The following is a 13,419-nucleotide window of genomic DNA, read 5'->3' on the forward strand; positions in this document are numbered from 1 at the left end:
AAGGGCCAGGACCCCCAGAGCCCCCAGCAACAAGGGCACAGAACCCTGGGGGCTGTTTGCACGGTATCTCCCCAGCAGCACAGACAGTGTCACCCCTGGGTACCCCACCACTGTGGGGATTTTGCGTGCCCTCAGGTGGGTGATCACGCTACAGTGGAGTGGCAGAAGCTCACCCAACCAAGTACAGGGTATTTTGGGGATGCTGCTGGTTGGCAGATGCTGGATATGGGGGTATTGGGGTGTCACAGCGTGGTGGAGGTCAGACATGGGGTGCTGCAGGGGGCCAGAGATCAAGCTGGGTGGATATGGGGTGCTGGGTGACATGGGGTGACAACAACTGACCCAGCCATATATGGGGTATCAGGGTGCTGTGGGGTGACCCCGCTGGCTATGGGGGTTCAGAGTGCTGCAAGGCAATAGAAGGTGATCCATCAAACACAGGGTATCAGGGCACCCAAATACAACCCCCCTGGCTATGGGGTGTTGGGATACTGTGGGGCACCCAAACAAAACCCCACAGGCTGCTGGCTGTCAAAACACTGTGAGGGCACCCAACTCCAACCCCTCTGGCTATGGAGTGTCAGGGTACTGTGGGGTACAGCCAGGCAATTGCAGGGCTCCACCCCCATCCCAACTGCACAGCGCCAGCTGCCAGCATCCCAACACGCTCTTGAGTAGTTAATAAGTTGTAGAGGAGATTTTTGGAGCAGGCAGGGAACAGGTAGGAGCAAGTCTGTGTCCAGCAGCTGCATTCCTGGGGGAGGGGGACTGTAAAGCACTGGCACTATCCTCGGCATGCAAGGCTTGGGGAGGGGGAAACACGCACCCCAAAGCCATGGAGCTGTTGCTGCCAGGTCTGAAGGGATTGCTTATGCCTTGGAACATTTTTCCCTTTGCTGGGTGCCAGCTCAGGTTGTCAGGGAAATGCTGCTGGGGTGGTTACGTGCATTATCTGCTTCCTTCAAGGTCACAAGACTTGTTCAGGATGAGTAAAGATATTTATCAGTTGGTCAGAGGATCTCTGACAGTGCTCTCGGTCCAGCAGGGTGGGAACAGGAGGGGCCAGGCTGGAGGGGTTCCTGCTGGGCTGGGAGCACCCACAGGTGCCCTGGAATGGTGACACAAACCTCAGGGCATGGTGAAGGGGTTGCACTTTGCACGGTGATGCAAAGGTGCCCAACGGTCACCGAACCCCAGTTAAACGTGAGTACTGACAACACTACAGAAATCAACAAACCCTGACCTGCCAGCACCTCCGCGGGGGAAAGGTGAACCCTTGGGACTTCCAGGTGCACAGAAGGGGTTGGGTGGGAATGAGCATGGTGGCAGTGCTTCCTGATACCCATCAGCCGAAACCAGGGGATGGCTGTGGCAGGTGGCATTTCTCCTCCTCCCGCCCTTCTCTGGTTACCCGGGCGCCATCTCTGCAAACAAAGGGGAGGGTGTGGGACGCAGGTGATGGTGACGGAGGAGCACAGAGGAGCGTCCAGCAGCCAGCACTGAAACCCCACCCCGGGGCCAGCCCATATAAATAGCACTGCGCACAGGTGTAAGCCGATCCCCCGGCTGCAAGCGGCGGCGGGTGGCAGCGACGGTCTCGGTCCGTGGGTTCTTCTCGGCCATCGCCTGGAGCACGTCACTGAACCGTCCACCATGTCGATGGGGCTGGAGATCGGCGGCGTGGCCTTGTCCGTGCTGGGTTGGCTGTGCAGCATCATCTGCTGCGCGCTGCCCATGTGGAAGGTGTCGGCCTTCATCGGCAACAACATCGTGACGGCCCAGATCCTCTGGGAAGGGCTGTGGATGAGCTGCGTGGTGCAGAGCACGGGGCAGATGCAGTGCAAGGTCTACGACTCCATGTTGGCGCTGCCGCAGGACCTGCAAGCCGCCCGCGCCCTGCTGGTCGTGTCCATCATCTTGGCCGTCCTGGGCTTAATGGTGGCCATTGTGGGCGCCCAGTGCACCCGCTGCGTGGAGGACGAGAGCACCAAGGCCAAGATCACCATTGTCGCCGGCGTCATCTTCCTCCTCTCTGGTGTCATGACCCTCATCCCTGTCTGCTGGTCGGCCAACACCATCATCCGGGATTTCTACAATCCGCTGGTGATCGAAGCACAGAAGCGGGAGCTGGGCACCTCGCTCTACGTGGGCTGGGCGGCCTCCGCACTGCTGATGCTGGGGGGGGGACTGCTCTGCTGCTCCTGCCCCCCCAAAGACGACAGGTACCCCACGGGCAAGGTGGCCTACTCCGCCCCACGCTCCGCCGTCACCAGCTACGACAAGAGGAACTATGTCTGAGCCCCCTAGGGTCCCCCGGCACCCCTCGATATCCCCCACCCCACCCACCCACTCTGGGACCCCTCATTGCCCTCTATGGGGCCTGGGGGCGGCAGCGCCGGGGCGGGGGGGGCGCGAAGGAGGGGACGGGGACGGCCGCGGGGTCAGGGCCGGGCTGTGTAAATAGAGACAGTTTCGGTTAAACACGAGGCAGTTTCGGGTCGGCGGGAGAAGCGGCGCCCGGCGAGGTCCTGCCACGCCGATGGGGCAGGATGGGGACGGGATGGGGACGGTGCCCCCCTGCCGTGTCCCCCCATCGCTGCTGGCCCGGCACCGTCTGTCCCTGTTACGCGTGGTCTGTACCGGTTACATTTGTCAATAAACGTGTCCTGTTTTGGTACCCGAGTGTCCTTGCGATGTGCGGCACGATCGAGGTGGGCGCAGGGAGGGGTGACGCTGCGGCCCAGCCCCCAAGGCACCCTACACACCCCGCTACGGCAGCACCCGAGTGACACCGGGCTGGGCGCGGAGGGCTCAGCCGCAGCCCCTCTGCCTCCTGCGCCCTGCAGGGCGTCCCTGCTCGGGGTGGGGACCCCTTGTCCCCCTGCATTCCTTTCAGGGAACGGTCGGGGCAGGAAGCACTGGAGGAGCCGCTGGATGCCGCAGAGACACTCCCTGCCCGCAGTCCAAAGTCTGGGGCCGCCGGGGGGGCCGCGAGCCGCTTCCCCCGCCCGGGAGCCGCGCTGGGGCGAGGCCGCCCTGCTCGGCCGCTCCCTCCCGCCCGCCGCCACGCTCCAGCGGGCAGGGACAAAGGGGCAAGAGCCGCCGCAGGAGCGCGGAGCCGATCCTGGGGAAAGCGCGGCCGGAGGCGGCGAGTGCGGGGCTGAGCCGGCCGCTCCCGCTGTGCCTGCGGGCGGCAGCAGGCGGAAGGGCGCTGCGGAACAACCCCGCCCGCAGGGAGCCGCCCCGCCCGGTTCACTCTCCCCGGCCACAACCCCGGCGCCCCGGTGCCCGCTTCGGTGCCCGCGGGGGCAGCAGTGACCGGGCGCCGCCGTGACCCTCCTCGTGCACGCGCTGCCGCCTCCCTGCCGCGCGGGGGCGCGCGCCGCCGTTGGGCGGGGCAGGGGCGAGGCCGCCGGCGCACGCCGCGTCACGGCCCGCGCGCCGCCGCCGCCGCCATGGTGCTCCGCCGGCTGCCCCGCGCCCCCGCCCCGCCGCCCCTCCCGCGCTCTCTCCCGCAGCCCCCCGCCGCCACCGCCCGCTCCGTGGCCACGTAAGGGCCCGGCCGCGGGCGGGGCGGGGGTGGTGGAAACGGTCCCGGGAAGGGCCCGAGGGAGGAATCCCGCGAACAGGGGCGTGGCCGCCAGGTTGGCCCCGCCTCGGTCAAGCCACAGCCCCTGCACGGGGGGTCCCCTCACGGGCGGGGGGCGGGTCTGGCCGTGCCCCAGCCGCGCCCGTGGGCGCGCTGTCATGGAACCCCAGGCTGGGCCAGGCTGGCAGGGGGCACAGAGGGTCCCTGGTGCCACCTCCCTGCTCAGGCAGGGCCATCCCAGAGCACAGGGCACAGCACCGTGTCCATGTGGCTCTGGAATATCCCCCTGAGGGACACTCCAGCCCCTCCCTGGGCAGCTGCTCAGGGCTGGGCACTGCCCAGGGCACAAGTTGTGCCTCCTGTGCAGGGGCAGCTGCTGGGCTCAGTCCCTGCCCGTGGCTCTGGTGCCACTGCTGGGCCCTGGAGCAGAGCCTGGGCCCTGCTCTGCCCCTCCCTGCACACAGGGACACCCGGGGCTGAGGGTCCCTCTCAGCTGGGGCTCCTCTCCAGCCTCAGCAGACACAGCTCCCTCAGCCTTTCCTGGGCCCTGAGATGCTCCAGCCCTCCTCATCCTCCCAGCCCGTGCTGGCCCTGCTGCAGGAGCTACCTGTGCTGCTGTGCTGAGGATCCAGAGCTGGCACAGCATGCCAAATGTGCCTCACCAGGGCTGGGCAGAGGGGCAGGGCTCACTCTCTCCCTGCACCTCTGGCCATACTCCATGACTGTCTCCCTGCAGTGCAGTGCCCCTGGCCCATGAGGAGCTGGAGGGTCGCAGGGATCGGCCACCCCTCGTCTTTCTCCACGGGCTCTTTGGCAGCCAGGGAAATTTCAAGACAGTGGCCAAGACACTGGTGCGCCGTGGTAGTGGCAAGGTGAGACCCAGGGGCTGAGGGGAGGTGCAGCACACAGGAGAGGTGCGGGGTATGGTGGGCAGTGCCTGGGGTGACATGCTGCCTCTGCCCAGGCAGGTCCTGACAGTGGATGCCCGGAACCATGGCAGCAGCCCCCACAGCCCCATGATGACATATGAAGTGATGAGTCTGGACGTGCAGCACCTCCTGAGCCGCCTGGGCATCACCAAGTGCATCCTCGTGGGACACAGCATGGGGGGCAAGACGGCCATGACGCTGGCCTTGCAGCGGGTCAGCAGGCATGGGGATGGGAGTGGGGTCACAGGCTCAGGGAGTTCGGAGAGGGGAGCTTTAGGAAGGGGATGGCACCTTCTGAGAGTGTTTGCTGATGCCAGCCTTGCCCCCAGCTCCACAGGGACTTGTCTGTATCATCATGGGTGCTGTCCCACACAGAGCTGGATGGCAGGCTACAGGAGCAGAAGCAAATCTATGTCCACCAGCCCATGCTCTGCCCTGTCCCTCCAGCACCGATTGTGAGGTAGCTTGGAGATCTGTGCCAAGCACAAGGACTCTGGGAAGGGTACATGGAGGTCTCTGCTGAAACAGGAGGGAGCTAAGAGCCTCCAGGGAATCTGATTGAGTGGAGCCCTGTGCCTGCTCCACTGGGGAGATCTTGGGAGATCCTGGCATCTGATCTGCTCTGCTTGTGTCTCCAGCCAGACCTGGTGGAGCGCCTCATCTCTGTAGACATTAGTCCTGGCACAACTGCCCCCGTGTCCGAATTCTCTGCCTACATCTCAGCCATGAAGGAGGTGAAGGTCCCAGCAGGGCTGTCCCGCTCTGCAGCACGCCAGCTGGCAGATGACCAGCTGCAGCCCGTGGTCAAGGTAGGAAATCCCATGGGAGATGGGGGAGGATGGAGGGTGTCAGGACATCCTCCTTCGTTGCTCTTACTGAAGAGCACATGATCCCCTTCCATGGCAGCTCCCACAGCTGAGACAGTTCCTCCTCACCAACCTGGTGGAGGTGGAGGGTCGCTACGTGTGGCGGGTGAACCTGGAGGCAATTTCCCGGCACCTGGCAGATATCATGAACTTCCCTCTCTTCCACAAGCCCTATCCTGGTCCTGTACTCTTTTTGGGAGGGTCCGACTCACCCTATATCAGGTGAGACTGGAGAGAAGCTGTTCCAGGTCTGTGGTTTGACCTTTTGTGCTCTTTGCAGCTGCTGAGGGTGGGAGGAGCCCCTGGGATGGGGAAGGTCCTGAGCAAGGGCTGTTCCTCCATCAGCCAGTGTCACCGACACACTGGAGTGAGGGGGAATTTGGGGGCCCCTTGGGCTTTCCCAGTAGGGAGGAAGTCATACCTGGGATCATCCTCTGCTTGGGAAGGGTGAGGGAAGACACCAGGAAGGAACTCTGATCATGGCATGTTCCCTTGTCCTGCAGCTCCAGAGACTACCCAGAAATCCAACGCCTCTTCCCCAAGGCAGAGATCCAGTACATTAAAGGTGCAGGCCACATAGTCCATCAGGATAAATTTGAAGAATTCATCACTGCTGTCCTCAGTTTCCTGCCATAGCTGTAGCACTGGGGACCAGGGTTTCTGCAAGGACCATGTGGATCCTGAGGACCTCTGGGCAGTGACACAGGGCTCAGGCTTTGTGGATGGTGTCAGCTGGGACTGGCTGTCCTCAGTGCAGTCTGATCCTGCCTCAAGACCTTCTCCCATCCTGGTTCTCCTGCAGCCAGAGCAGAGAGGCCCCTGCATCTGCTGAGATCTCCTGCCACCTCACAGGGACATGGGATGGCACTGGCTCAGGACACTGTCCTGCTTGCACAGGGGTGTCAGGCATGGAGGGGGGAGGAGAGTCCTCTTGTTTTCCTATTGCCAGACCCTTTCCTGAATCTGGCTGTGACTTTGCAGAACAAGCAATAAAGCTGAATCTGTGTCAAGGCAGAACTGGGGTTGGATGTGGCCATGGAGGGCAGGGCATGTGTGGGGAGTGTAGGAGGGGGTTCTCAGTTGGCAGCAGGGATGCTGGTGGGAAGCCACAGCTGGACTGGGCCCTAATGTGACAAGCTGTGGGAGCAGTGCATGTGAGACACAATTTGAGGACCTTTCTTGGCTCCCAGAGGAAATTGCATCCTTGCTCTATGCCTAGGGCAGTGTAAGGATTGGGGAGTGGGGGATCTGCTTCCTGAGCAAGGGGCATGTCTGGCTAGGCTGTCCCAAAGGCAGGTGTCACTTCGTCCCTCAGCTCCCGACAATTTCTCACCTCCCACCTGCTCTGCATCCTCCCAGTGCAGCATAACACCCACCCTCCATGGGCTGGAGGCAGAGGAGCAGAGTGTCTGCTGCAAAAATCCCTTTATTGGACAACTGGTAAAGCTGGGGACAGGGCAGGAGTGACTATGGGACTGACACATTCCTCTGTCACAACTGGGGACACACTCTGTGTGCAGAAAATAGAGATACCAGCTATCTCTGCTTTTGCTGCTCCAGAGCCAGGTGTCTGCTGCTTCTTGGGATGAGTTTGCTTAATTTGGGGTTGTTTGGAGGCCCCAAAAGGGAGGGAGAGAAGAAGACTGAGGATGTTTTATTCGAGGTCTGGATGTTTGGAGATTTGCTGTGTTTCTGCAGAGCTGTTCTTGTTGTCTTCCCTTCCCTTCCCTTCCCTTCCCTTCCCTTCCCTTCCCTTCCCTTCCCTTCCCTTCCCTTCCCTTCCCTTCCCTTCCCTTCCCTTCCCTTCCCTTCCCTTCCCTTCCCTTCCCTTCCCTTCCCTTCCCTTCCCTTCCCTTCCCTTCCCTTCCCTTCCCCCTTTTTTTCCCTTCTCTCAGGAGCTGAGCTGCATTGGCCTTGAGTTTTCTGCTATATTACCCTCAATTTCAAACATTTTTGCCCTATGTGTATTTTTTTTTTCTCCCACAAAAAAACATTAGACTAATAAGCTCCAGAGTCACAAGCTACTGAAATGAGTTCTTTGGTTGTTACCAGCCAGCTAGGGGTGGGGTCTGGCCCCAGCTGTCAGCACACAAGACCTTTGGACCAAGCCATGAGCTCTGGAGCCCAGGATCGGTGGGGAATTTGTCTCCACTCCTTCCTGCTGGCAGGAAGGGGCAGATACCAACCAGGTTTGGGGCACAGACAAAAGGCAGCTACAAGATGAGAGGTGAAGAGTTCCATGGCAGGAAATTAGTGGCCTGAGAAGAGGTAGAGCTTCCAGAACACTGTAGTCCATTCTTGTGATGGCCTCTGCTGAGGGAGCATAGGGAAGCATTGTTGGACCTGGGTGAGGGAGACAGCAGGGAGAATGAGAGCAGGTGTGTTTCCTGTGTGGGAGGGAATCAAGTGACATCCCAGAGGCATGTCCAGGAATGTCACTGGTGGCACAAGTGATGCCATGGGCTGGCACCAACTCACTGGGCTCTGTGCCCATCAAGTGTCAGGGTGCTGATGCCTCCAGAGATCCAGCTGACTCCCCAGGCAAAACCAGACCCCTTTTTGACAGCCTGCTCCCAAGGGGCCTGCCAAGAAATGACTTGTCCTGGCCTGAGCTCTGCTCCAGGCAGGATGTCTGATCCCTGGCACAGCTGCAGTTAATCACAAAGCCCACCTTTAGGAAGAACTCTATGTGATTGTTGCAGGTATGGTTTCAAAACTGCTCTATCAGGCCTTGGGTGGGAATAGAGCCTGTTGATGATCTGCTGGACATGGTATCTGGGGTTACAGAAGACATCAAGTGTGACTTCACTGGTGTCCCTCACTGATTAATGCTGGGTGCCAGACCAGGAGCCTGGAGTACCTTCTCTAAGATTACTCTATTTGGCACATCTGACCAACAGCATGGAAAAAGGACAAGGCATCCTAGGGAATACACAAGTGATATGAATATTTTCTCAAGCCTCTCCTCTCCTCCTGCCATGCTGGCATGGCTTGGAGCCATCTGACACTCAACAGGAAAAGCCAATTTCCACGGCAGTGCTTGGCGGGGGAAATAAAATCGGCAGGAGGAGTGCGGGCAGATCCGGGGGTGGGGGGGCGGGAGCCGCGCCTCCGGGGAGGTGCCGGGGAGGCAGTCACAGAGCTCTGGCCCTGGTGCTGCTTAGGGGACCTGCGGGTGTCCCCAACAGCCGCGTACCCCGGCACTGGGGTTCCCTGCAGTTCAATGACCTCAAAGGTCTTCCGTGATCTCCTGCCCTGCTCCTTGGCTGCCGCGCCCCTGGCTCCCCTCACCCCTTGCCTGTGGTTATGCTCCAGCCCTCCTCTCATCTACTCTGCCCACTGCACGTGGGCTCCTTGTCCGTCCCCGATGTCGCAGTACTCACTCGGGGATCACTGCTGGATCCTGGATACCAACGGGGGCTAAGGGAGCACCTCAGTGTCAGGAAAGGCCAGTGCACAGCACAGGGCCCTGCAAGCAGAAAGCCCCTCAGTTACACTGGGAAGTGCCTGCAGCAAGAGGGGCTGTTGCAGGGCAGGGCTCCTTGGGGGCCCCTGTTCAGGCTCACGGGGTACAGCCACCCCCGAGGGCTCTGTCATCACAGCACAAGGTGGCAAGGGGGTCTCAGTGCAGTGATACCCAACTGCCCCTTGCCTTTGAGCCTCAGACACTCCCCAGGGCTGGGCCCTGCTCCAGCATCCCACCAGAGATTCCGGCCAGGAGCAGACCACGGCCCTTCATCTCTCCTGAGTCAGCCCACACCCAGCTGCTCCACCATCCTGAGGCTGTCAGTCAAGATCTGGCTTACCTTGGTGTCCTTACCTGGAGAACAATGTTCGAGGAGCCAAGCCTTATCCACGTGCATCCTGCATTGATCCTGCACCTCTTCCACCTAACCAAGGCTCAGAACCCTTTGGGTCAGCAGGTTGTCCACCATCTCAGAGATCAGTGGGTTGCTCACATGCTCCACAAACTCTTTCTGCACATTCTGGAGCAGATGCTCTTCGGGATGGCACATCTGCCCCACGCCATAGCTCCAGCTGCCCCACCACTCCCTCCAGGCACTGCCTCCTTCCCATCACCTCTCTACCTGCTCCCCCTGCCTTATTGCCAACCCAGAGTGCTGCTACCGCCTTCATTTTCCAGCCCCGAGGCTTTTCCTGCTAATTACCCACTTGCCCCTTTTCCCACATATTTTTCCCAGAGAAATCGCCCGAAGCAATTTATTTGCAAATAATTCAGCATGTGCGGGACAAAGCTCCCTCCTGCACCTCTCAGAGCCAGGCCCGGAACAGCTCCACTCACAGCTGGCATCAGGCAGGGATGGTTTTCCTCTGTCGAGGTCCAAGATCCCTTTGTCAACCCCTCAAACCCTTCAAACCTGTCTGGCTCAGCTCATCCTTTCCAGGGGCTGCAGAGACACCGCCTGGTGCTGGCGGCTGGGAGCACTGGAGCACTGGAGCTGCCCAGGGAGGGCGTGGAGTGTCCCTGTCTGGAGACATTCCAAACCCACCCGGACGCGTTCCTGCCACCTGCTCTGGGTGACCCTGCCTTCGCAGGGGGGTTGGACTGGTGATCTACACACACCCCTTCCAGTGTCAACTATTCTGTGATGCAGCCCGCAGGATCCTGGAACGTAAAACATGGGCTGTGAGAAAGCCTGAGATGGCCCCCTAACTACACTAGAGGGGCTGTTCCCCAGGGCAGGCTGAGGATGTGAAGGGCAAAAGTAAATGCAAGGATCGGGAAACGCAGGGACGAGGTGAGGGGCAGAGGCCACCCAGCCCCGGGGGAGGCACATCCAGACGGGGAGAAGCAGCAGCAGCTGCCCGAAGCTGAGCGGGGTGACGGAACGGGGAGGCCTCAGGCTCTCTTCCGCAGACTGCGGGGCCTGGCCCGCGCCGCCGCCCAGGGGCCGTTCCGGGGACCGAGACCCATCACGACCCATCAGGCTCCGGTACCCTCGGGCCGGAGGCGGGGGGCGGGGCCCCTGTCACCGGGAGGTCACGTGACGGGACAGCCTAGCCACTCCCTGTTCCCGCCCCGTGTGAGGGGGCAGCGCTGTGCGGCCGCCCATTGGTTGCGGCAGGACGCGCTGTGATTTCTCATTGGCCGTCGGGCGCCGGGCGCCGCCCCCTCTCGTGTCACGGGATAGGCCTGGCGGGAGGGCGGATGGGCGCGGTCTGGCAGCCGGTGGCGCTGGGCGGGGACGCGTTCTCTCCGCTGATTGGCCTGTGGCGCCGGCCGTGCCGGGCGCTGATTGGCCGGGGCGCGCGGGCCGGGCGGGAGCTGCACGCGGCAGAGGCGGGAGCGGCGCGGCCGGAGCCGGGCGGGACCCGCCGGGACAGGTGAGGCCGGGGCTGCCCGGGACTCTCCGCCCCTGCTCCCCCCCCCGCTGCCCCGGCACCCAGCGCCGCTCCTCGGGCCGCCGCCCCCTGCGGCCCCGCTCCTTCTCCCCGCCGCCCCGTGAGCGCGGCCTCCCCGGGGCCTGTCCGTGAGGGGCGGCACCGCCCGGGGGCAGCAGCGCTGAGGCGGCGGCGGCCCTGCGGCCCGGGCTCGGGCCGGGCTGCATCGGAGGTTCCGCGGTGTTGCCGGCGGGCGGAGGCGGGGTCGCACTCAGACCGAGCGACGGGGCGCGGGGCTCCCGCCGGGGCCGGCCTTGCGTGCTCCGGCCCTGCCGCGGGGCCTGAGCCCTTCCCGGGCCGAGGCTGCGGGCGCGGCTCGCCTCCCTCTCCTGTCCAGCAGCGCCGGGGCCGTGCAGATCCCGCCTGAGGTGCCTGGCGGGTGGGAGATTCTTGTGCCGCAGAGATCCGGAGTAGCGGCACCGATCCGGTTCTTTTTCGCATGCGGTGGGGTTTGCCCGGTGCCCCTCTGGAGACCACACACGGCTGTGTTTGGAGCAGGTGCCTCTCCTCCGTGTTGGGTAGGAGCTGGTTCTGTGCTGGTTTGGAATTGCGGGTGGCTGAAGTTCGGTGTGGAGATGGTGACGCAGGTTTGACATTTATATAGAACCCCCTCAACTAACTGTGTTGTAAACGTTGGCTTCCTTGAAGCAGCTAATGCGATGCCTTTGGGAGTTTCCTGCTGAATTAACTGAAGTGGGATGAACTCAAAATAATGCATATTAAATTGGGATTCCTAGAACGTTATTTGGCATGTTATGTTAACTATCTCATAAGGATCGTGACAGTGATTTTGGCAATGACTTGAAGGAAACTGACAGCTAAAAGCTGAGGAGCTGCATGAGCAACTCAGAGAGGTGAGCAGAAAATGGGAAATGAGAATCTTGACACTGTGGCCTGGTTAGTTTGGCACTGGACTTTGGGGAGGCCATGCATTTTTTACCAGAGAATGCAAACTTCAGGAAGAGTCTGAAATGGAAACAGAGGAACAAGGGAGGGAGAAGTGGGATCTGTCCTGGAAAGCAGGAATTTTCGCCTGGGAAAAACTAATGAACACAGGAAGCTGGGCTGGAGATGGTCTTTGGTACCTCACTGAGGAGGAGGAGTGTTAACTCAGCTCCCATAGTGGTGCAAAAACTGCTGTGCCCAGACTTGGTGCTTGTGTGTGGTTCAAAGCTGGTGGAAAGCTGGGCAGAATTTGGAGGTGTATGAGGTGGGATTAAAGGTGAAAAAAGCTGCCATGTGGTGCTGAGAGAGCTCCCATCTGCTTCCTCCAGCAGGAACTTGAAAGAAGATCTGGCCAGTCTCTGTCTGCTTGTGGAGAACAGAGGCTGGACACTGGCAATTCAGTCTGGCTAGTCAGGATATGTGTGCATGGAATCCAAAATGTATATCTTTAGGTGACAGAGATGCAGGCATCAGACAAACTTCCCAAAGTCAGTGATGACTTTGTATTGGCTGCCAACTTTTACAAGGAGGTTCCATATTTTTCTTTGTTTTAAATAAAAGCAGCTGAGCTGACAGCCCCAGGAGTTTGGGGTCTAATCTGCTTGGGGGTCTGTGAGGTGGCTGTGGTGTCTTTCAGGGAGTTTGCTGGAAGATGGACATATAAGTAAACTGGGAAATAAATTTAACAATTTCACTTATAAATTTCTAGGAACATCTGGGTTCCGCTTCTCTTTGCAGCATTCTCAGGAATCTGTTTATCTGGCTGTGACAGTTATTTAATTTTTCTGAGACAGCCTTGACTGGGACATTTCCTCAGAGGTGTCACTGCTGTGGGTTTTGTGGGAGAGTCCTTCCAGCCCATCTATCTCAACAACAGTGTAACTTACCTGTCAGATTTGGTTGTAACAAGCTAAAAGAGAGAAAAGCCAAACCCAAAACCCAAATCAAGGGAAGCTTTAGGGGCAGATCTTGCCACAGAGACTTTGGAGAATGCTGCTGTGTCAGCTTTTATTGTGATCTCAATCTGCCAAATATGCACTGGCCTGCTTTTGTTTTTTGTTTACGTGGGGCTTCTCAAAGTCTCCCTTGTGCCAGTGCTGGGGGAGCACAAAGATGATGTGAGATGCCTTTCCCTGGCCTGGTGCCTGTGTCTCACTGAGCTTTGCTCACCTGGAGGCAGGTGCCAGGCCTGGATGACTCTTGTCTGCCCTGCTTGTGAGGATTCCTCTGGGAACTGGACCTTCTTATCCAAGAGAAGTGGTTTTAGTCTGTGCTGTTTGAGACAGAGCTATTTCAACTCCTCTTTGCTGTCTCCAGTTTGTTTCAGAGGCTACTGTCAGTGGAGGGAAAGGGCTGTTCTCAGTAATACTTTGGTAGGTGAGGAAAAGGAAGGGTAGAGAGAACTGAGATTGTTTTGGTGTATATGTGGTTGGACTGAGTGTGTGCAGTGGTGTTGGAAATGACTGAGCATTGTTTCACAGGAAATCCTGCAGTGTCATCTAACCCAGGTTATTTTTATCAGAGAGAAATGTGAACAGAAGGAAAGAAATCAGTGTTGCATACTTGCACATCACACTCAATTTCCCAGGACAGGCATGCTCCCTCAAGGAATTAATAATTATCAAAGAGTTATGAAAGCTCATACCTTTCTCTTTCTGAGGCAGCTCCAGCCAGCCAGTTTGCCATG

General features: G+C 59.7%; 3 protein-coding genes across 5 annotated transcripts in view; all 3 read left to right on the forward strand.

Moving 5' to 3' along the window:
• The first annotated feature begins 1,007 nt into the window (after positions 1–1,007).
• Positions 1,008–2,677, forward strand: LOC306811193 (claudin-3-like). The gene has a single exon (XM_079324666.1). The coding sequence runs from the start codon at positions 1,654–1,656 to the stop codon at positions 2,296–2,298; it is 645 nt and encodes a 214-aa protein (XP_079180792.1). The 5' UTR covers positions 1,008–1,653; the 3' UTR covers positions 2,299–2,677.
• A 719-nt stretch (positions 2,678–3,396) lies between these two features.
• On the forward strand, positions 3,397–6,401 carry ABHD11 (abhydrolase domain containing 11). 2 transcript variants are annotated; one of them, XM_079324667.1, is made up of 6 exons: positions 3,397–3,550; positions 4,326–4,461; positions 4,558–4,731; positions 5,157–5,327; positions 5,425–5,606; positions 5,888–6,401. In XM_079324667.1, the coding sequence occupies exons 1-6, from the start codon at positions 3,456–3,458 to the stop codon at positions 6,018–6,020; spliced, it is 891 nt and encodes a 296-aa protein (XP_079180793.1). In that variant the 5' UTR covers positions 3,397–3,455; the 3' UTR covers positions 6,021–6,401. The 2 variants fall into 2 exon arrangements, with proteins under 2 accessions (XP_079180793.1, XP_079180794.1); XM_079324668.1 differs by having other exon boundaries at positions 3,422–3,550; positions 4,554–4,731.
• Positions 6,402–10,604: 4,203 nt separating this feature from the next.
• MTMR4 (myotubularin related protein 4) overlaps positions 10,605–13,419 on the forward strand; it is a 57,031-nt gene continuing 54,216 nt past the window's right edge. The window contains exon 1 of one of the 2 annotated variants that reach the window (XM_079324758.1): positions 10,605–10,730. The gene's annotated coding sequence lies outside the window, so the exon portion shown is untranslated. Of the gene's footprint in view, positions 10,731–10,757; positions 11,306–13,419 lie in introns of those variants that run through there. The other variant, XM_079324759.1, reaches the window with a different exon arrangement.

The sequence above is a fragment of the Erithacus rubecula genome (assembly GCF_903797595.1).
Source record: "Erithacus rubecula genome assembly, chromosome: 22".
NCBI lineage: Eukaryota > Metazoa > Chordata > Aves > Passeriformes > Muscicapidae > Erithacus > Erithacus rubecula.

What these genes read in the sequence shown, in the direction of transcription:
- LOC306811193 (XM_079324666.1), top strand. Translation starts at nt 1,654, where the DNA reads ATGTCGATGGGGCTGGAGATCGGCGGCGTGGCCTTGTCCGTGCTGGGT.
- ABHD11 (XM_079324667.1), top strand. Translation starts at nt 3,456, where the DNA reads ATGGTGCTCCGCCGGCTGCCCCGCGCCCCCGCCCCGCCGCCCCTCCCG. An exon ending in AGCTGCAGCCCGTGGTCAAG is followed by an intron (nt 5,328 to 5,424) that starts GTAGGAAATCCC and finishes CTTCCATGGCAG; the next exon opens with CTCCCACAGCTGAGACAGTT. An exon ending in TCCGACTCACCCTATATCAG is followed by an intron (nt 5,607 to 5,887) that starts GTGAGACTGGAG and finishes CTTGTCCTGCAG; the next exon opens with CTCCAGAGACTACCCAGAAA.